General features: G+C 49.8%; 1 protein-coding gene across 1 annotated transcript; it reads left to right on the top strand.

Annotated features, from left to right (window-relative positions):
- The first annotated feature begins 716 nt into the window (after positions 1-716).
- TTLL2 (tubulin tyrosine ligase like 2) lies at positions 717-2,321 on the top strand. The gene is given in 3 exon segments (XM_045776203.2): positions 717-1,561; positions 1,563-1,921; positions 1,924-2,321. Coding segments are annotated over 3 exon segments (1,590 nt in total). The 5' UTR covers positions 717-728.
- The last annotated feature ends 21,564 nt before the right edge of the window (positions 2,322-23,885 follow it).

Raw genomic sequence — 23,885 nt, 5'->3', positions numbered from 1 at the left:
AAAAACTATCTTATTTTCTTTCTTTGAAATTTCAGGAAAATGTTGAATATGCACTTTCTGTGTATCTTGCAAACTGTGAGGCACAATCTTCGCATAATCATTGTTTTTGCAGGAAGAGTATTTAAAAACTCAGATTTTTCTTCACTATTTTTCTTGCAAGTTACCACGTGTTTGAGTGAACCCAGCCTCTGACCACCGACGATGCGGGGGACTGCTGGTGGCCATCACAGGTGCACAGGTGTCTGGTCTCAGCTCCCTAAGCTTCTCAGGCCAGTAAGACCCCCACTAATCGTGTAACACCAGCATTCCATGCTTTTTTTGCATATTCAAATTCATCTAACTACAGAGAACTTGACATTTGCTTTTTCTAAGGAATGTTCCTCTTTTAGGCCAACAGGATTCACTGCACCCCCAGGCCTAGAGCAGAGTAGCACTCTGGAGTAGCGACAGTGTAACTGCCAACACTTTGAGCATGTCTCTAAAAGGAAGACATAGGCAGGTAATGATCAGAGAGACAGAGCGCACAGGGAGGGGCGGGTCTGTTTTTGCAGGGATAGCAGAGATGCGGGTATCTGGTGAGACTGTTGGATGTGTGGGAAGGCACAGACCACACCACTGGCCATAGGACGTGGAATCTATTATGGGAAAGCTCCTCTAGATGATGATCCCCCCACCCACCCAGTAACGCGTTTCTGATCATCGATTTTTAGAAAAGAAAACCGTATTTCATGGCAGAAGACACACCTCCGGGGCCCATCCTGAAACCTCTGGTGTTTCGCATTGATGACCGCACACCGGAAGTGGTACAGAGCGTCCTGCTGGAGCGTGGGTGGGACAAGTTCGATAAAGGAGAGCAGAACGTGGAAGACTGGAACCTGTATTGGAGGACCTCCTCCTTCTGGATGACCGAGCACGTCAACATCAAGCCATGGCATTGCCTCAACCACCACCTGGGCACCACCAAGCTCACCAGGAAGGACCACGTGGCCAAACACCGGAAGCAAATGAAGAAGGTGTACGGCACGCCCCTGTACGAGTTCATCCCCCTGACCTTCATCATGCCCAATGACTACAACAAGTTCGTGGCCGAGTACTTTCGGGAGAAGCCCCTGCTGGGCGCCAAGCACAGCTACTGGATTTGCAAGCCCGCAGAGCTCTCTCGCGGGAGGGGCATCATCATGTTCAGTGACATCGAAGACTTAGTCTTTGCTGATACATACGTAGTACAGAAATATAGCTGCAACCCTCTGCTCGTGGGCAGATGTCAATGTGACCTCCACGTCTACGTTTGTGTCACCGGCTTCAAGCCTTTGACCATTTACATTTATCAGGAAGGGTGAGTGCGGTTTGCCACGGGAAAGTTTGACCTCAGTTATCTGCAGAACAATTATGCCCATTTGACCGACAGCAGCATCGATAAATCTGGGGCCTCGTATGAGAAAATAGAAGAAGTGATCGGTCACGGCTGCTAGTGGACCCTCAGCAGGTTCTTATCCTGCCTTCGCAGTTGGGATGTGGACGATCTGCTTCTGTGGCAGAAAATCAACCATGTGGTTATTCTCAGTGCTCGCCATTGCTCCCTCGGTCCCCTTCGCTGCCAACTGCTTTGAGCTCTTTGGGTTTGACATTTTGATTGATGACAACCTGAAACCGTGGCTTCTAGAGGTCAGCTTCAGCCCCGCCCTCTCCGTAGACTGTTTGGCGGACGTATCAGTGAAGAGGAAGCTTATCCATGACACCACTGAGCTGATTTACTTGCAGGGTCTAAGAAATGAGAGGACAGAATGTCGTGACGGTGCCAAGGGGAGCCACGGTGTCTCCCTCGCCAAGCTAGATGCGGGCAGACTCAACAAGCCTTGCAACGCGCTCTTCTGTGAGTCCCTCTTACAGTTCACAGGTAGAACATTTAAGGATGAGTCTGTTGTGAGGATGCTGTGAAAATATGCCCAGAAAATAAGCATGCCTCCCAGCCAAGGGAAGTGACGAGCAGGAAGAAGGACCTACTTCTGTCAACAAAAGAAGCCCCCCAAACCAAGCCAAAGCTAAAGGGTAGACACTCAACCCATAAGACGCTCATTCCATTCATGTCACTCATTCAGTCAGGCGTGGGCAGGGCCAGCATCTCCCCGTGCGTCCTCTCAGATGACAGCAAGGTGCCGGATCTCCAAGCAGGGAACTTTGTTCTCATTTTTCCTTTCAATGAAGCTACTTTTGGAGCTTCTAGGAATGGATTAAATGTCAGAAGAATAATCCAAGAGCTCCAGAAACTAATGAATAAGCAACATTCCCACTTGGCGGGAAAGGAAGCAAAAAGAAGATGACAGGGTTTTGGGAAAACCAGGGATTCCTTCGCCAGGGACTGCAGCGGCTCAGCCCTTGACCTTGGCATTCAGCACATCGACCACGTCACTGGGACCCCTCACGTGGGTGTGTATGTAAATGTAATGACTGCAAAGTCAGACACAGTCAGGCAGTGATTAAATTATATGATATGACTGGTTTATTTGCTCCGATTTCTTGAGAGACAACCACCCAGCCTCTTGTCTGCACTTGGAAATGTGTTATTACAATTATACTGTGCATTTCTTTACACATGAGAAAAAGATTATCAGAACGTTTTTTAAGGACTCCGAGGTGAAAACAGTACAAAACAGGCCAAGGGTTAATGTTTTTGTTTAATGCACCCTTTTTTGTTCAAAATTATTTTTGTCAGCTTAATGATTAAACAGTCACCCGTGGTGAGGCAAATTACTGAAAACCTCCCCCCCACATCCCCAAATGGCTCTGTCATTCCTAGGTCCTGGGCCCTAACTCAGACACTGTGCTATATAGCTTCCCACGGGGACACCCATCAACCATATTCAAAAGGTGGCCCCTCTTGGTTGGTCCCCTCACTGATAGATTACCATCCCAGCATGTGACCTCAGAACCTTCCAGATGCAGCGACATCACCACTCCTGCCTCCCACGAAAGCATTGACCAGTCCTAAGACACGAAGTCTCCAGCATTTACTTGAAAACATTATGCTGACTGAAAAAAAGCCAGACACAAGAGGCCACATGTTGTAGGATTCCATTTACGGGGAGCGTCCAGAGTCGGCAAACCCACAGACACAGAACGCAGACTGGTGTTTGCAGGGCCCAGGCTGGGGGACGCGGGAGCGACTGCAAGGGGGGGGGGTGTCCTTTCGGAAGACTAGAATGTTCTGGTGATGGCTGCACAACACTGTGAATGTGCCAAGTGCCGCTAATGGTAAATTTCACGTTATGCTTATTTTACCACAATAACAAAGGTAAGCAGAACAGGACAGGCAGGACGAGACTATAGACCGAGGACACAGGGCACACGGCGGGTGATGCAGCCGTAGAAAGAGAGCGCAGGAAGCGATGCTCTCGGTATCAGCGTGTGAGTACGTACTGTGATTGCACCTGCAGGTGCCCCTCAATGGCTAACGAAATTCCAGTGCTTGGTCTGAGTGGTTCAGAAAAAAGGGGGAGCGAAAAAATCCAGCACTTTCGACATGAGGCTGTAATGCCTATTTTGTTCATTGCCAGGCTCCATGCATAAGTCCGTTTATTTGCTCCCAGCCTTGTTCCAGGAAAGATTTAAAGGAGTCAAGTGGGAAGATAAGTGCATCAAGATTGTTCTGATCTTTTACACCAGGTTTCCACTTTATAGCATTTGGCAAATAAAGAAAAGGTTCTTTTCCACAAACGCCGAGGTGCGCTCTAAGGCCAAACCATGAGGTTAGCTCTCATCCCCTCCGTGTCTTCAAATACTCACTCCTTCATCATGAGCCAGCTTTTAATGACTCAGCTGGGAGGATGAACGTTGCAGAGAGGAGTGAAGCGTGTGCTATTAAAGAAAGATGATTTTATTGGAGCATTTGAAGTTTTAAGGCAATAGCCTTGGGCCCTGTGTCAGGAAAAACATGCAAACTCTGGGCAGTATAGCTCTTAAATAGCAAGATGTGGGCCAATTATACCAAAATCATAGTGGGCTAATGTAAACTTCAAACGCGCCAGGAAACCACACATGTGTAGAATGCATGCAGGTGCACAGTTGTGTAAGGGACATGGAGGGGAAACATAAACGCAGTCTTGCTGGGGTAGAAAGGTCAAAACTGCAGAGTCGAGAGACTTCTCCGGGAGATGCGGTAGTTCTTCAAAAAGATCCTTGGACTTCCACTTCCAGGAAAATGGAATAGGCGTACACTTCCTTGTACTTCCACTAAGTACGACTGAACACTTGGCCGGTACAAACGTGAGGGATAGTCACAGAGGGATAGAGAAGGCAGTACCGCTAGGGACCCCAAGAAAAATAGGGCGTTGGGTTTCCTGGCTTTGGAGAGTTGGTGGGTTTTATTTTGCCTCATACTCCAAACTGGGTGCTAAAGGAGCTGACAGTGCAAATAGACACAGAGAACCAAGACTCCTCTCCGAACAAAAGACCAGGAGAGGAGCAGCTCAAGGAAAATGTATGTAAAGGAGCCTGGGACATGAATGGGATCTTTGACTCTGGCAAATCTCCCAGGGAGCTGGAAGCGTCTTGCAATTGAAGGGGAAGATTCTTACTTAATTTCCAAACTGGATCCTATCTCCCCGGACTCGAGGTTGGAAGAAGCCAACAGCAGGGGACACAGGAAGTCATGATGGAAATCTTCTGAAAGGAATGGGGAAGTTAGAAGTGCGCTCAAGTGACACTGAGGTCAGACCAGGCTGGAAGGCAATGGGGGCAGTGTGGCCCCTACGGGAAGGCAGGTGGCAGGTGCACTGCGGCCCGTCAGCATGGAGCACACCGGCATGCAGGGCTCACAGCTATGCTGCAGCCTGCTGCCCTCGTGGGTGTGCAGCGGGTCCGGTGGACACGGGCAGAAGGAGGGCAGCCGCCGCACAGTCTCGTCAAAGCCTGACCTTCGAGACTCTTCCTGTCTATTGAGCAGACTCACTATGTCCACCAGCATATGTGCGCTGGTGGCACAGACCCCATGGAGGGTGCTTGTCCAGGGCGTCTCCGCTCCCCTGCAGGGTGGACCCCGTCGGGAAGGGATGGTGGGAGGTAAGCCACATCCTGTGTGCTCTGCTGAGATGCTAATGTCCCCAGGCAGGCTGCCGTCTGAAACGACTGTCCATTCATTGTTCCCTAGGGTTGGTTTCTCAGGGGACTCTGCAGTGGTCGATGCATCAGAAGGGCCACTGAGGGATAAAGGGGGGTGACTGGCTCAGGCGGGAAGGGACGGGGCGCTGCATTCCCTGCTGGCTCAGCTCATCTCCGAGTCTGTTCACTCCTACAGCTGCACTCTGCTTTCCTGTGTGTCTCTTTCAGGCTCAGTCAGACATCTCATTTTATGATCAGAGGGTAAAGAAATACCTTCTCTCTCCTTCTGTGAAAAATCCAGGAAGACTCTGACCCACGTTGACCAGTGGGGGGATGACAAGACAGGCCTAGGTCACATGGGTACCCCTATCCCAGGGAATGGGGGTCAGTGCACCCCCGGGGGGCCTCCAGAACGCCTGCAGAGCGGAGGAAGGCTTCCCTTGAGGAATGAGGGGTGGTACGGTTCTGAGGAAGGGGTGGTCAGCAGACACAGGTTGGGTTTGCCTGTGAAAATGGAAGGGTGGTCAGATGGGGAGATGCAGGGAAACTGAGGCCTAGAGTAGTCCCTGAGGCCTCGATGCCACCTGAGGCCGCAGGTGAACACCAGATGTTGGGCTGCATCTGCTGCAGGAGAAAGTTACGGAAGCGTCCGCCTAGGATTCCACCCTCGGTCAGGACCAGGCTGAGGAAAGAACACAGACAAGAGGCTTTCAGCACCAGTGAGGGCTCTGGCCTCCTGGAGCTTTTTGGACCCCCTACCTCGTGTGCTCCCCACCGTGTTCACTCACAGCTGCTCCTGGAGGACAGCACTGGGCTTCAGGGCCCTTGTCCCCTTAGAGGAGGGGACCCCTTAGACCCCCGACCCCGGGAGTGGGAGTGTGTGGGAAGCTCAGAGCCGGGCCTTCCTAGCGACTGGCATGTTGTGAAGGGTGCCCGTCGACCCAGTGCAGCCGTGCAGAACGATCAGTGCTTTAACTGGTGTGAATGAGCATTCCCGAGACCCTCGTAGTCACCTCCCTTCCCACTTGTGGCCTAGAAAACTGGGAGGGAGTCTGGCGGTGAGGGTCCTGGCCAGCGGGGCTGGCCACGGGGCCCTGGCTCTGTGCGCTGCCTCAGTGGCTGGCCAGCCCCCGGCTTTGCTGTGCTGCTGCCTCGTAGAAACACAGAAGGGCTCCGAAGCCCAAACAAGCAGCCCGCACCCGTGCTGAACAAGCAAAGGGCGCCAGGGCTTCCTGAGGGCGCACGGGAAGAGGTCAGCAGGCTGGCCTGTGCGGTGGGAAAGAACACGGGTGGCATGAAGACGCCCCACCCTCCTCCTCTCCAGGGCAGCTTCCCAAGATAAAGGACACGATTCATTTATGAGAAATTTAAGTTCTAAAGTAACGAAAATATTATTTTCGTTAAAAAACGGATTTGGGGTTGGTTTTGGAGAATGTTCTGTCATCAAGTCTGTATTTACTACAAGAGCTGGACACCTTCAAGGCCAATGGGGACTTTTTTCAGGTTAGTAAAGGGGTTTCTGTTTTATTTTGTTTTTCCAAGCATTTTCACATAGGTCTCTGCTGACTGGCCTCTGCAGAGCCAGAAGGCTCCCGCGGTGCTAGGGCAGACCCACGCACCCGGTGGTCATGGGCTGGGGCGCTCGGGCCACGTCAGGCCGCCTCCCTCAGCTGGTGGCTGTGACCCCACATTCCCGCTAGAAGTTTCAGTACCTATCTTGCCTTTAATTTAACCAAACATCTCATTGTCAGTTTTTCTTTTAAAAAATAAAATAAAATCTGTACATCCAAACAAAATAAAGGAAATAAAGATGCCGGAATCACATTTCAAAGAGCTGTTTTGTGCTCTGCGGATTATGTCTTTAATTTCTCATTTTCAAGATCTGGAAACACACACACATTGGCAGACTTGTGGTTTGGGAGGGGATTTGCCAGACACTGACGTACTCTGTGATGCCAGGACAGTCTCTCCAGAGAGAGTTTTCCTGCTCCTGAGAAGCCTGGAGTGAAATAAGTCAAGCAGGGAAACACAATTATCATGTGGTTTCCCTCATATGTGGAACGTAACAGCACAGAGGATCATAGGGGAAGGAGGGAACACCGAACGGGAAGAAACCAGAGAGGGCGAGAACCCATATGAGACTCTTGACTCTAGTGAACAAACTGAGGGCTGCTGGAGGGGCGGTGGGTGGGGGGATGGGTAACTGGGGGATGGGCATTAAGGAGGGCACGTGATGTGATGAGCACTGGGTGTTATATGCCACTGATGAATCATTGAACACCACCTCTGAAAGTAATGATGTACTATATGTTGGCTAACTGAGTTCAAATAAAATAAGTTAAATAAAACAAAGATTGTGTAAACAACAACAACAAAAGAACCCTGTAGCACATCCCATGGAGAAAGTCGCTGGCCGGAGGAGACAGGTTTGGGGCGATGGGTCCACGCAGGGGTACAAGTGGTCACGGTTCAGTGAAGCCCAGGTGTGGGTGAGCACATGGCAGGCTGAGCGGTGTTTCAGTCCTGGGGGTGTCGCGAGGATGCAGTGGGCTCTGGGCGGGAAATCCTGTCACTGTGCACACCGTGCCATCGGGCAGAAACCTAGCCACTAGGGGACAGGGAAGCCACAGAGCTGCTAACTAGAGACAGGTGACCCCCAAGCGAGTGACTGAGCCAAGGAGATTCTTAGTCTCATAGATTCACCACACGTTATCAGAAACTTATGTAGGAATCCAGACTGTGAGGACATCATATGCCTTTCACACGGAGAGAATATTGTTGAATTATATTCCTTCATCAAGCCACATAGCTTCCCACAGGGACACCCATCAACCATATTCAAAAGGTGGCCCCTCTTGGTTGGTCCCCTCACTGATAGATTACCATCCCAGCATGTGACCTCAGAACCTTCCAGATGCAGCTGTGTCACCACTCCTGCCTCCCAAGAAAGCATTGACGAGTCCTGACACGAAGTCTCCAGCATTAACTTGAAAACATTATGCTGAGTGAAAAAAAGCCAGACACAAGAGGCCACATGTTGTAGGATTCCATTTACCGAGAACATTCGGAGTCGGCAAACTCAGAGGGGGGCCAGAGGACTGAGGGACGTGTCCCACTGCTGGGAGCGGGGATCATGGAAGGCTTTCCAGAGCAGAGGTGGCTGCACAGGCCTCTGCCGGACAACAGAGGTGGCTTGGATGAGACGGGCTGGTCCTGGGGAAGGGCCTGACCCAGTGAGGGGTGCTGGGAGAGGGCGCTGGCGGGCGGGAGGGCAGAGGCACGTGAGACGGGGGGTCTGAGTGTGCCAAAGCTGGGGTACCATGCTCTGAAGAGACCTTTCTCCTTTGGGGCACGCGGAGCCACCCGGGGACGCTGCACGGGAGGTAACACCAGGCTACAAGGGAGAGGAATCCGTCACTGATCTTCTGCCACCCACCCCCACAGCGTTCCTGGGGAATAAGGTGCCCGAATGCCGTGCTCACAGCACAGTGACGTAGGGAGACTCCTATCCGCCTGGAGGCCCTTCCCCCCAGGACTTGGGCCAAGCCACCCGGCTTTCCAGCCCTGGACACTCACTGTGGTTGTTCTAGGGGTTCTTCCTGCTGCCATTTGAACAACTACGTTTATTTGCTGCTTGCAAACATGTGGAAATACACAAAATAGTGTCCTGCCTGCTGTCAGACTGCACGGCGAGCGCGGAGCCTAGAGGAGGCGCGAGGAGCTGGAGTGCGATCCAGCGGCTTGCCGTTGCAGCACGAATGCCCCGTCCTAAGGTGTCCTGATGGCCAGCGCGCCCCCGCCCCCACCAGGAGCCATCCTGCTCTGATTCCAGCTCGCACACGCGAGACTCGACGGGAGCGCGGCAGGTGACACGTCATGAAACCTCCAGCCAGGCCCGTCGTCTGGGGCCTGAACACCGTTTACCGACAAGCACGCGGGTTCGTTTCTGCTCGCTGTCCGCACACAGAAGCCCCGTTCCTTCTATCCCGTACCCCAGCGCTCTGTCCTGTTTGCTTTCGTGAAAACTCTCGGGATAAGCGGATTCAACATGAAACAATCGGCAAGTTCTTTTTTTTTTTTTTTTTTTAGACAGACCAAAAGCAGCTTTTCCACAACTGATGAGTTTTACCTGTTACTCTGACAAATGACCTGGCCGTGGTCATCAGACAGGAAAAGGCCTCTGTCTGGGGCAGCCGCCCGGGAAGTGCCTCTGTTTTCCTCCAGAGCCAAGGGTGCACTGTCCCTGGGTCACTTTAAACAGCATTACCAAGGTACTGACGACCTCTGTAATGCGGGCACAATAGACACTGGGTTGAAATAATTACGGCTACTAAACTAAGATCTCTCATGTCTGCCAAATAAAAACACGAGTACATATCGAAAACATGTCCATAACCCCGCATCTTGTGATAAGATTGTCCAAGAAGGTAATCCTTCTCTGGGATGGGGGGATTCTCCGCGTGAGTACAGAAACCCGCTAGCTGCCAATGTGCTGCTTATTTTCTAGGCGGCCTACAAAACAACAAAAGAAGCAGGTAATTGGTCATTGTTCCGACTTTGAGATGAAAAGATCCTGAGTCTCAGGCGGGGACTATGGCCTGGGCAGGACGTGCCCCGAGACCCCCAACACGCTGACCCTGGCCAGACTTCCTATAGATCACTCGTGGTGACCGCAGCTCTCTTCCTATCTGACCCGGCAAGGTCACGGGGGTTAGAGGTCATGGAGGGCCATCCGTCAGGCTGCGGCGGGCACGAGGCACACCGCATGCAGAGGCAGGGTAGCTGGTGTCTGTTCACGCAGGGGCCTGACGGGGTTGCCCTGCTGAGCCCCCGGGCCTGTCACAGGGTAGAGCTGGCTCTCGTGGTGAGCACAGGGTCCTGTAATTCATCCTTTGGTGAGTCCCCTGGCCTCCAGCTCGTGTTGATCTAACCACTTGTCCTGACCAGGAAGCCTGGGGCCTGGGGTGTCTTCCTTCGCAAGTTCTGGGTGACTTGGGGCGTCCTGAAGTTTTGTGTGTTCTCTACCATTTGGGACAGAGAATATACTATTAGCTTTTTGTGTCTGTTTTAGCAAAAAAAAATGTAGTTGGAAAGTCACAGGTAACATTGCGTTTTGAGGGACGCCCGACTCCTTCTGTCCGGGAGGACGTTTCCAGGCTCGTACCTGATTTTCACGGCCCCGGATGCAGACCGGGTTTCCCAGTAGCCTGTGCAGTACACAATCTTGACGGTACCATCGGGGTATTCCCTCCTTTGGAACCCGGCCGTTTGGAGTTCCCTCAGCCCGTTGCTGAACATAATGGTTCTGTCGCCGTTCCTGGGAGGGGAGAGCAAGCTGGTCAGTTAGGCTGCACGGTGGCCGGCACTGCCCGCGTGCAACACGGTGGGGGGGGGGGGCATGTACCAGGAGCCCTGGGTGTGGTGGGGGGAGGGGGCATGTGCCAGGAGCTCTGGGCCTGAATCCTCATTCCAGATCTTGGTGGATGAGGGTAGAGAATGTGCAAAGGCCAGAGCAGGGAAGGCTTACAGTGGGTTCAGGGTGTGGACAGAAACACAGTCCAGCGAGGAAAGGAGCGCAGGAGAAGCACAGGGTGGTGGGCCCACTCCCGCAGTCCTGGCTGGAGGCTTCACCTGGAGGGAGAGGGGAGGGGCCGCAGGGAAGTGACGGGAACTCGAGGTATAATTGTTCAAGTAAAGTGGCTCAGAGCTCATGCAGACTGTGCTGTGGGGACACCTGGAAGTCTACCACGACGTCCGGGAGGGCTCGTGGTGCCGCGGGCAGCTGGCCGGGTGGGGACGGCCTCACGACTCTCCCCTGTGCGCATGGGGCGTTAGGAGGTAGCCGGCTCTGGGAGCACCTTCTCGGTGTGTCTCAAATTGTTGTCCCGTGTGTCCTGCTATGGACCTGGGCTTCCATCAACACGATCTGAGGGGACATTCGCTGAAGACCACAAGTATTTTTAGGTTGCAACGCAAGCCTGACCAAGGTCAGGGAAGAGAACGGAAGTCGGTGTTTAAACTCATGCCCTCCATGGCAGGAAGGTCATAGACAAAGCCTCAGGGTCAGTGACGTTATTTTCCATCATTCCATTTACACAGATACCCACACTTCACAAAAATTAAATTAATCTAAAGAAACTGCTGACGGCACACATCTGTCATCATACTGACCTTTCCACGCTGACGACTGTCCCGTCAGGAAACACAGTCTCTTCACGTCCGGCACCCAGACGTTTCACTGTCCCGTCTGGAAACACGATCTCCTTTGAGCCATCAGGGTGGTATTTTTCTGTGGAATACACGTTTTAAACACACGTCTCCCTCATCTCCCTGCTGCGTCTCTCCTGGTGACCCACTCCATAAAGCACTGGTATTCGAGACCTGGCTTTGTGTCCTGCTCTGTCATTTTGTGTTTGTAGTTGACTGTCTTGCTCTAGGCACACTGATCTCCTTCCGTCTCATTAGAACACAAAATTCATATTCTTCCAACTGTGCTCAAATTATCCCCTTAGCTAAAATGTTCTTTTCCTTCCATATGCTCTGTGGCTCCTTCAAGGTGGAAGGTCGTCGTCAATCCCACAGTGGGTGACCTTGGGCTTCTGAATGCCTTTGACCTTCACTTTTACTTTTTCACAGTGACTTGGTGTCAGACCAGATAATGTGGTGAAGACCCAGGTCTCCCTCCACAGAAGCCTCCAGAGACAACACTGACTTTCAACCTTGTGCAAGACAGACCCTTAGGGGCTCCTGGCTGGTTTAACCAGTAGAGCGTGCAACTCTTGATCTCAGGGTTGTGAGTTCAAGCCCCATGTCAGGTGTGGAGCCTACTTAAAATAAAATTTTAAAAAGAGAGATAGGAAAAAAAAAAAAAAAACCTTTCAAAGCCACGGGGCTGCTTGCGCAATGCTGAGCCCCGGCGCGGTCCAACGTTATCACAGGATCAGAGGCAAGCTTATATTTTGCACACATGTGCATGTTTGCATGTGAACACATGTGCATGTTTGCATGCGAACAAAGAAAAGATGTTAATAAAACTTAATTGATTAGTTTCTGTTTTCTTTTTAAAATATTCATGTGGGGCGCCTGGGTAGCGCAGTCGTTAAGCGTCTGCCTTCAGCTCAGGGCGTGATCCCTGCGTTCCGGGATCGAGTCCCACATCGGGGTCCTCGGCTGGGAGCCTGCTTCTTCCTCTCCCTCTTCCCTGCTGTGTTCCCTCTCTCGCTGGCTGTCTCTCTGTCACATAAATAAATAAAAAATCTTTAAAAAAAATAAAAATAAATAAAACAAAATATTCATGTGCTTCTTTTTGTTTTGTTTAACTGTGAGCAGTTGCCAGCAGACAAGAGGCAGCACAAAATATACATGAGACTAAATCGTGACAAATCTTACAACTGAGGGAAAATTCTACCCATTACTGTGAAAGTTTGTTTTTATGTGGTGTATTGATGGAACGTCTGGAAGGAACTGGGGGCTCTTCTTTGGAGCAATTCATTTGAGCACCACTGAGTTCACCAACCCCTGGTGCATACTCTGAGCGCAAGTCTGCTGATCTGTATGAATTTTACAAGAACGTGTGTGTGACACACAATTGCATCTACCAAATGACAGGAGTGGAAAACGAGGCCTTTAGCTCACAAGCACAGGACTGAGGATACGGACGTGCCTCCCACGACAATAACAGGACTTGGAGTTTCTACGGAGAGAGAGTGAAGTGGTGTGTGGGAGACATCCGCATGGGCCAGCCGAGACTCGGGGGGCTTCCAGGCTTAGGGACAGCAGTGAAACACAGGTCTACAAAGTACCTGTCTCTTCCAGAGGACCTGAATCAACATTAATCAGTCACCTGACGCGGCGTGCGTGAACCAGCAAGCGTAATGTGCCATTGTCGAAAACTGGCTGAAGGTACCCGAAGAAAGCCATTGCTCTCCTGTCCACCTCTCCGCTTACTTGCCAAGTCAGAGCCCAAAGGACAGGTTGTGAAGGTAAAACGTCCAACCAGACACACCTGAGTATCGGCTGGGAAGAGCCTGCTTAGGGGCCCCTCACGCCATCGCTGACGATCTGTTTAACAATGACCTTGACTTGGCTCGTGGCAACTCAGACACTCTGAAAAAACTCCCACTGCCAAGCCTGATGCTTGATAAAGAAACACTGGAAACCCATTTCACTGAGCTCCCACACTCATGGCAAAGGCCAGACCTCACAGTGGCTGCGGAGAAGCAGACAGGACAGAAGCTGCAGCCATCCCGCTGCCGGGTGCTGATCGTGTCCACGCTGCACTCGCGGTGGCTCCACGGGGAATCAGGGCTCATCCCTGCTTATGGATGACACGCTCGGAGGTCACACCCTCATGCAAGGATGAGCCAGGACACGTCCACGTCTGGCAAGACGAGTGCGCCAGGGAAACGGCCCCGTTCTGAGCTCCCGGAGAAGTCCGCGGAGTCAGGGACACCCCGCCCCAGAAGCAAACCCAGAGGAGCCCCGGTGCCTCCGGCAGAAGCAAGCACAGAGTTTCTGGTTGACAGACCCAAACAGGGCCCGCCGGGACTGCCACCCAACACAAGCGACAACTGGAGCCACGAAAACGGTGAGAGAGCGTACCACTGGGGGGAGGAGCCCACACACGGCCCACCATCCCCGCCACGAGTATGACGTTACCAGAAACCGACTATACAGTGAATGCGTGTATTTTAAGAATTGAAGGAAGAAACTGAAAAAAAAAAAGAAGTGATACAAGCAAAAAAAAAAAAAAAAGACTAGCTACATTTGAAAAAGAGCAAAATGGAAGTGAAAATAAGATCACTAAAATCAAAGCTAAAAGGTGTATGGGGAGCATGTAATATTCAGCTAAAGCGACAACTGATGAACCAGGAGGAAAGTGTGAAGAGCTAAACCAGGATGCAACGAAGACAAGAAAAATGCAGTGTGATGAGCGACGAGGAGTGGGGAGCAGGTGGGGTCCCAGCCCCGTGACTGGAGGGACGGAGGGAGACAGTGCAGGAAGGTCACGCTGGTCAGGACGACAGCTGAACAGGAGTGCCGGAGAAGGCCGAGGGCACCCCGTTACATTACACTACTAAGGACTTTTAGAAAGTATGCGCACGTGTGTATCGCATGGAACATACTTGTACTGGACCATCATTCGCTGTTTTCCTGAAATTCACATTTCCCCAGGCCTCCTGCTACGTCTGGCGCCCTACCTTTCAGAACACATGAGTCATTGAACCCGAGGGGCACCCCGCCCCACGCAGCGGATGCAGTCACATGGGCACCGACCCCTGTCGTAACGCACCAGGAGACACAACGTTTCCTAAAAGCAGCAGGAAAGAAAACAATTCCCCTTCACCTTCTAAGGAAGAAATTAGGTAGATGTCAGACCTTCCAACAGATGCGACAGCGGGCAGCGTTAAATCCCCCACATGCTGAGAAAAGTTGCTTGTTATCCTTTTGCTCAAATTTCTCCAGTGATTGCTCTCATCATAAAAGTCTACGTCCTACACACTCAGGCTCCTCACACTTTGACCTCACCTGCTCTACATGGGCTCTAACTTCTCCCCTGCCACGCTGGCCTCCGTGATTTTCCTGACATTTCTCTTGCTCTGCTCTCTCTAGAATGCTCTTCCCCTGGTACCCACATAGCTCTCTCTCTCTCACGTCAATCATGCCTCTCCTTAAGTATCACCTCCTCAGGGAGGGCCTCCCACATCACCCTACAGGTAGAGTACGGATATAACAGCCAGGTGTCAAATCACAATACCCTCTTCTCCATTGTCTACCTTCTTACTCTTCTCTATAGCTTTTAATATGTGTTCACTTTTATTTATTTATTTATTTTTATCTCTTTGTTGTCTCCCTCCAATAAAACTTCATGAGATGGGGACATCCCAGTTTTGTTCGCTGTCATGCATCCAGCCCAAAAACAGCACTAGCCTGGCGTAGGCACATGATAACGGTCTATGGAATAAATGGTGCAGAATTGCACATCACGGTAAGTGATGATTCACGAGCAAACGTGAGATCAAGAGCAGATCAAGCAAAACGAGCCATTTGCCCCATCTGAAGAACGCACTGGAAGGGAGCCGAACCAAAAGGCACATGAAAGAATAGTGAGCCATCAAATCTACGTAAATGTGAAAAAATCTAAAGTAAACCTCTGCTCTATAAACAGTGATAATCATAACGAATTTTGAGGGTAAAGAAAAAAAAAACAGGGAGAATTAAAATACTGGCAGGAGTGTGCAGAAGGGCGTGAGAGGTGGAGAGCGGATCCTGGCTTCTCTGGGAGGATGACAAGCCCACCTTCTCCTTGACTTGTGAAGTAAACCCTCTGGTTAGATAAAATTACCTTCAGATTGTGTAGTTTTCATTCATATGTTACTGTTAAGAACACACCTTAACACCGGATTTAGAAACAGCAAAAGAAAAAGAATGGGGAGAGACAGACCAGGCAAGCGCTAACTGCCAGAGGGCTCCACGTGCGACTACCGCGTTACCAGACCTAAGTGTGGGCGTCACTGCCCAACGATCAAGACAGAAGCCAGCTCACCAGAAAGAGAAACATTACAAACAGATCGTGATAAATCCATAGTCAGCATGACAGATTGTCACCACACTCTCACTATTTAATAGCTCATGCTGATTTTAACATTAGTAATAGAGCACAGAATATTTTAAAACACATTTTTTGTTTATTTAATTCCAGTTAGTTAATACACAGCGTTATATTAGTGTCAGGTGTACAATATAGTGATTCATCACTTCCATACATCACCCAGCGCTCATCACAAGTGCCCTCCTTCATCCCTCCCACCTGTTTCCCCCATCCCCCCACCCCCTCCCTTCTGTAACCATCAGTGTGTTCTCTATAGTTCAGAGTCTGTTTCTTTCCCTTTCCTTGTTTGTTTTGTTTCTTAAATTCCACGTGAGTGAAATCATATGGTATCTGTCTTTCTCTGACTATACTCTCTAGCTCCATCCATGTCATTGCAAATTGCAAGGTCTCATTCTTTTCTATGGCTGAGTAATATTCCATTGTATATATACCACATCCTTTTTATCCATTCATCTGTCGATGGACACACTTGGGCTGCTTTCATATCTTGGCTATTGTTGATAATGCCGCTATAAACATCCGGGTGCATGTATCCCTTTGAATTAGTGTTTTGTGTTCCCTGGATAAATACCCAGCAGTGCATTGCTGGGTCATAGGGCAATTCTATTTTTAACTTTTTGAGGAAACAGCATACTATTTTCCAGAGTGTCTACACTAGTTTGCACTCCCACCAACAGTGCACAAGGGTTCCCCTTTCTCCACATCCTCACCAACACCTGTTGTTTCTTGTGTTTTTTACTTTAGCCATTCTGACAGGTATGAGGTGGTAGCTCATAGTGGTTTTGATTTCATCCCTCTGATGATAAGTGATGTTGAGCATCTTTGCTTGTGTCTGTTGACCATTTGTATGTCTTCTTTGGAAAAATGTCTGTTCATGTCTTCTGCCCATTCTTTAACTACATTCTTTGTTTTTTGAATGTTGAGTTTTTTAAGTTCTTTGTATATTTTGGATATAACCCTTATCAGTTATGTCATTTGCAAATATCGTCTCCCATTCTGTAGGTTGACTTAGTTTTGTTGATTGTTTCCTTGCCTGTGCAGAAGCTTTTTATTTTGATGAAGTCCCAGTAGTTTCTTTTTGTTTCTGTTTCCTTTGCCTCAAGAAACATATCTAGTAAGCAATTGTTATGGCCAATGTCAAAGAGGCTATTTCCTGTGTTCTCCTCTAGGATTTTGATGGTTTCCTACCTCATATTTAGGTCTTTTATCTATTTTGAATTTATTTTTGTGTATAGTGTAAGAAAGTGGTCCAGTTTCATCTTCTGCATGTGGCTGTCCAGTTTTCCCAACACCATTTGTTGAAGAGACTGTCTTTTCCCATTGGTTATTCTTTCCTGCTTTGTTGAAGATTGATTGACCAGAGAGTTGTGGGTTCATTTCTAGGTTTTTTATTCTTGAAAACACAACTTCTAAAAGTCTTAATCTGAAGGCATTTGTAGATTCCTGCACATGCTCTCAAACACATATGGAATATTTAGGGGAGAAGGACTACATTCAAGGCCATAAAGGAAGACAAAAGATATCAAAGAAAAGGTAATAATACAAGCTATGGTTTGACACAACTTAGCTAAATTAAAATGAAAAGCAAAAGGAAAACTAAAACACACCATACATTTGGAAATTATTTCAAAACACTTTCAAACATAACTCATGAGCAAAAAACAAAATCAAACCAGAGCAAAAAATAAGAGACACTTAGATCTGCATTAGACAAATAAATGTTAATAAAATTTGAGGAGTATAATAAAAAAGGTGCTTAAAGGGAATTTATAGCTTTGAATGTTTATATTAGGGAATAAAAACTGAAAATTAATAAGCACTTATCTCTCCCTCAAGAATCTTTTTTAAGATACATATTTTAAGAGAGAGAGAGAGCATAAGTGGGAGAGGCGGAGGGACAGGGAGAGAGAATCTCAAGCAGACTTGGTACTGAGCGCAGAGCCCCACGTGGGGCTCGATCTCACAGCCTGAGATCACGACCTGAGCCAAAACCAAGAGTCAGACACTTATTCAACTGCACCGCCGAGGTGTCCCTCTACCTTAAGAATTTAAAAAGAAAATAAAGTCAAACCTAAACATTATAAATATAAAGCCTTAATTTGTGAGAGAGAAAAAACAAAGCTATAGTACAAAGCATCAACAAAGCCAAAAATCAGTAATTCAAAATAAATAATGACCACAAAGGCTTCTGTAAAATTGGTCAAGGAAGAAGATTTAGGAAGGAGGGAGGAGCTACAGTCCCAGACGAAGCAGAGACCTAAGAGCACGCACGGAACACTCCGCAGGCAGAAGCAGATCGTGCATGACTTCTGGGATCCAGAGGGACCGCAATTCTGTCCTGGGCTCCGAAGCCAGACCGTGCAGGAAGCCAGTATGGGAGTGTGGACACACCTTGAGCTTGCTGCTCTCAGCTCCCTCACCTCTAAGATGAGGACAGCGAGGGCTCCTGTTCCACTGGATTCTTTGAAGGTTAAGTATGCAGATGGAAAGCACCTAGCAGAACACCAGCCTCATAGTGACCACCGTGTAACTCAGCGCTGTTCTTACGATCCTTACTGTGAAATCATTAGGGACATAGCTTGCATTTGCTAGAGACTTCCAGGGACTGCGCTCACTCCCTAACAACCAGACCTCAGATATGAGGCACAGTGGAACATGTACCAAAGATCTGGTGACCCCTCCCAAAATAAACAATAGGAGAAATGAGCAGATGACGGCGAGACTGGAGAGGCAGTGGAGGGTGGGGAGGGGCCAGGGGGAAGCCCTGACTTCCGCAGGTGGGAATGGCCAAGGAGACAGAGAAGTTGATATAGAAAGACATGGGCTGGGAGTTCCAGAAGAAGAAAGGAGAATGCAGACGAATGGTGATATCACCAAAGGTCATGGCTATGGACCTCCTAGAGCAGATGAAAAGGTGTAAACCCATAGGCGGAGGAAGCACCACATATTCCAAGCAGAATAAATAAAAAGAAATCCCAGGGATATGTTATGGGTGGAACTACATTCCTACAAAGTTCCTATATTGACGTCCTAACCCTCAGTGCCTCAGAATGCGACCTCATCTGGAAATAGGGTCTTTGCAGAAGTAGTAAGTTAGGATGAGGTCATACCAGAGTAGGGGTGGGCCCTGATCTTGTATGACTGGTAAATGCAGAGACGTATGAATAGTGAAAGGGATATTGATATATGCGGCTTACTCTCTAGGGGGCCAGCAAATGATTCTATATGTATGTACATGTATACATATGAACACAGAGAGAGAATGATAAAGCAAATATGGCAAAAAGTTAAGAATTGAGTCGGGGGGGGGGGCGAGCGCCTGGGTGGCTTAGCCGTTAAGCGTCTGCCTTCGGCTCAGGTCATGATCCCAGGGTCCTGGGATTGAACCCCATATCAGGCTCCTCCGCTGGGAGCCTGCTTCTTCCTCTCCCACTCCCCCTGCTTGTGTTCCCTCTCTCGCTGGCTCTCTCTCTCTCTGTCAAATAAATAAATAAATAATCTTAAAAAAAAAAAAGAGTCTGGGTATAGGGCATACAGGAGTTCTCTGTGCATCCTGGGAGTTTGAAATGACATTAAAATAAACTATCATCTTTTTTAATTTAGAGCAAACAAAAAATGAAGGAACAAAACAGCACAGTTCAAGTCTGCACTAAAGGACAGAAGCAGAAAGCAATGCCCGGCCGTTAGAGAGTGCGTCTTTCTCTCCAGCTCACGCCGGAGCAGGGCACCGAATACGCTGAAATTGAAGAGAAATGGACCGTGTTTTCCGAATGCGGTACACACATCTGTCACTGATAGAAGTTATATCAACAAACTTAAAACAGAAGGGGAAAGGGTGGCTTGACTTCCAGTATCACACCAGCAGGACAGAACTGGGTTGTTGTGTCCGTGGCGCCTGGCGACCCACTCCCATACACGCCTACGAAACCGGACACCGGATGCTCCTTTGGCCCCGGAGGCGGCCCCACCTGCCGTTGGGGGTCACAGGCAGCACGCACTGTATTTGACACACCCGACCTGGGGGGTTAATCCGGCTTCCTTCAGAGAGAAAGGGCAACAACCTGTTATGAGAAAAGGAGACTCGGGTGTGAATGGAGGTCATTTGCATGCTAGCTGGTTAGCAGGATGGCAGTTGTGGAAGGTGGCTCTGACTCTGTGGGTGACAGACTCGGAGAAATGGACCCCACGCCTCACGTGGGGAAGTCTCTTGGTTTGGTAAAACTTCAGTTTGTTTGGTTTGAAAAGCAGAGGACAGTAGTGACCCCTCCCAAACGAATCCATAAAGAACAACACCCCTGTGTAGCACCCGTAGGAAACGTGTTTGTGGTTGAAAGACGTGGGATTAAAGCGATGAGCCTTTGGAATGACAGGAAGAGCCCATCTCCTGTGCATTAGACAAGGAAGCTGCTCTTGGAACGCACAGCTGGTGGCTGTTCGCTAACGCGACCCTTGTCCTGGCCGCTGCTGGGGGCACGTCCGGAATTTCGCCCTCTCTCCAGACTGGCCAACAGGGCCAAAGGCCATTTCAAAACTATTTGCAGGGGTCAGGGAGGATATCTAGCCATGCTGCATAGGAAGTGTGCAGCCCAGCATGGGATCCATTTTCAAACTGGCCCCAGATCAGGAAGTGACATTTTTTTCCTACGCAAAGAAGCCAGATTTAACCATTCCGGCTGCTGGAGGCCAGGTAGGGAACAACACAAAAATACAAAACCCAAAGGGCAGAACGCTCTTCACAAATGCACACGGCCGGGCAGAGAACGTCGGAGGCTGGGAGCAGAGACAAAGCTGCAGAGCCATAAAGACAGAGGCCAACCCGAAGTTCACCGGAAATTAGCCGCAAGGAATTGTCACACGACGTACTGGAGTTGGCAGGTCTCCTTGGCATTCTGATTAATGTGCTAACTCACTTAAAATGTAACCCTCAGCCACACAGAGGCTGGAAGAGAAGGTTAGCACTTGGAGTGCAGGCCTAGCAGCAAGGAAGGGGCTCTGGGAGGAGCAGAGCCCGGATGGGAGCAGCAGGGGGCCCGGAAACAGCTCAGGATGAGCTTGGACAGGGACAAGAGTGACACAAAGCGTTCCGGTCCTGGCCACAACCAACCATTGTCACCCTCACCTCAGTGAGGAGGACCTAGAAATTAATATCAGACACGAATGCCCTAGCTGGTGTCCATACCCAACTGCAACGTGATATGTACATCACATCCCTCGGCGAGACTCCATCCAGGTCCACATAATCCCTTTGCTGAGTTTTTAAGGACCCAAGTAAAAAAATCAGCAACGGGGCGCCTGGGTGGCGCTGTCGTTAAGCGTCTTCCTTCGGCTCAGGGTGTGATCCCAGAGCCCTGGGATCGAGTCCCACATCAGGCTCCTCCACTAGGAGCCTGCTTCTTCCTCTCCCACTCCCCCTGCCTGTGTTCCCTCTCTTGCTGGCTGTCTCTCTCTGTCAAATAAATAAATAAAATCTTAAAAAAAAAATCAGCAACAAAACCTCACAGTTATTGAGATACTATGATTTTCCCAAAAAGAAGTGTAAGGCCCATATTAATAGTCCATGAAAAAAGCATTCTGTGGTGACCTACATTTGTGAAACATTGAACGCTCTTGCCTCCTGTTGCTTCCCCAGGAGCCCCGTGTACAACACAATACTAAAGATGAAGAAATACAGAGAGGAAAAGGATTAGCGTCGCATAATCCAGCATTTTCCAAATCTGTTGCTGGGCCTCAGAACACTTGAGTTGTTGCTGTTGGTGCTGGCAAGCGTTCTGAGAATAGTTTGGGAAATCTCAGCTTCCAGAGTCGGAGCGCCCCACCCAGCTGCTACGGCCGAGACTTGGGGGACGGGGGAGGGAAACACAGACGCAGCACCCGCCACACCGGCCACTCTAACAAGGCCCTGGACACCCAGAGCCAGCATGGCTGTCAGCCCCCGTTCCAGCACTCACCATCTACTGGCCCGGGGGTCCCTGACCAGTCCATGGGTTGGTGCTTTCCACGTGATATCGATGATAAAACTCAGACAAAGATGTCAGCCAGCCTGGGGTCACTCAGTGAGCAGTCAAAAGCGGGCTGACTGTGGTCCCCAGATCAGCACCCTTGAAATGGTCTCCTACCAATGGTGCCTCTGTTGGGTTGACTAGACGCCCTCCACCAACATCTCTCCGGTGAAGAGAGCAGCGACACCCTTATAGGTAAATTCCGGCATTACGGTTTTTTGTTTTGTTTTGCAATTATGGTTAGGCTTCTTAAAGTAGAAGAAGAAAACCAAAGAATGAAATCCAGATTCAAATACTCATTTTCTAGAACTTTCTTTCAACCTACTTTATAAATAAGACTTGTATAAAAACTATAACCACTGTGTAGTTAAACTAAATGACTCCATTTACTGATCACGACATGTTAAAAAAATAAAAAATAAATTAAAAAAAAACATAAAACCTTATGGCCTTCTGCATTGCAAGCATCCTTGGTGCTAATTTCACCCACAGAGATCTGCCAACGAGTGGGTTCTCAAAGGCAGTGGCTGTGCAATGTCAGTGAGCGTCCCGTAGCCCCGTCTCAGGATGATGTCTGTGAAAAGGCCCAATTTTCTGATCTAACCTCTACCCTTTGTGTGCAGAGCCCACAGCCTAGAAGCCTTGCAGGGGGGCAGCCCTAGCAAAGGCCAGCTTGGCGAGAAGGAGACCACCAGCCGGGCCCTCCTGCACACGGCAGCTCTGGGAGGCACTCAGCCCCGTCATCAGGAGGCGGCCCGCTCACTGCAGTAGGCCCGCCCCAGTACACAGGCTTCTGGAGAACTACGAAGCTCAGCCCAGGGTCAGGGCTCTGTCGGTTTCAACCAAGAGGGCAGTGATCTGGGAAGAGGGAATGCCTCCTATTTCACACACACCGTGGTGGTGACCACAGCGGACAAGGAAGACACCGGGAACACGACCCACTTTAGTAGCGCACTCTCTTAAAATTGACTGCGGAGGCAAAATTCACATTCCGATGCTGGTGGGGGACAGGGGACAGTGGTAACACTGAGGAGGATGCTATGACAGAGCGTCCTCTAATTGGGAGAGCTGCCAGCTAGCGTGCCCGTTCAGAGAGCAGGCCATCGAAATCATTCATACGGAAAAAGAGCACAATGAGAGATAAAATAAAACTGTTATAAGATGAAGCAAATTCAGAAAACCAAAAACCTCAGCTTTTAACCAGAGCACTGGGTTCTTAGAACTTGAGAAAGATTGGACAGCTTTGGCGAGAAAGCGGCTGTAAAGCTAAGTGGCATGCCGTTCGTCTGGCGTTTTGCCCGTCGCGTTCACGCACCCGGCGCAGACAGTGAACGCACAAACCTAGAGGCCGAGTTCTGATGCAACTTCGGTGCATTTAGACCCCCACACCCCAGCAGTGGGTTCAGAGCTCCTTGATAAGAATCAAAAACAAATGCATACTTGGGTTTTCACTAAGTAATTTAAGCCCCGAATTATCTGGACAACCGTTGCCATGGAGAATTTGCATAAAAGCCTCCAATGTCTGGCAAACCTAATGTTCCGACATAAAGCGCCCACTCCTCGCATGCGCTCAGCAGGCATGTCAGCACGCGTCACTCACCTGTCTGCTTGTTAGGAAACCGCACAACGGCCAAACCGTTGGGATAGGTTGTGCGCGTTATCTGAGCGTCTGCGTAATAGTAAACCTGTAAGGACCAGAAACACCCACGTTGGGATGCTGTCTGTGTTATCATTTTGAACCTGGGTTTAACATAGTGAAGTGCATCCTGCAGTTGGGAGAGGCCTGCCCTGTCCACGGGAAGATCCTGGAGCTTGCCAGTAGTCTGAGAGGTTACTTACGTGGAGTGGCCCTGTCCTTCATCTGGGCAGGCTCTGAAACCCAAAGCCCGCCTGGCCTCACAGCCCTGGGGGACCTGCAGCCAACCCAGGCCCTGTGATTTCATGACGGGCATGGTGAGCTTGAGCCGTGAGCCCCATGACCACGAACTTCCCAGCTCAGACCAGCGTCTGTCAGCAGCTCGAGATAACACAGACAAGCCCCCACGTGTTCAGACACCCACGGAGCCCTGCCTCTGCAACTGGTCACCGGATCGCAAAGTGTCAAATCACGGCGACTCTTTTGGTTTCCAGCCCAGTGGAGAGGGACTGTGGGAAAAAACAGTTGTGGATGAGGACAG

Source organism: Ursus americanus, chromosome 11, assembly GCF_024610735.1.
Source record: "Ursus americanus isolate L20-20 chromosome 11, mUrsAme1.1.p, whole genome shotgun sequence".
NCBI classification, from domain to species: Eukaryota; Metazoa; Chordata; class Mammalia; order Carnivora; family Ursidae; genus Ursus; species Ursus americanus.
Note: the sequence above shows the minus strand (reverse complement) of the source record. Positions and strands in the feature narration are given on the sequence as shown.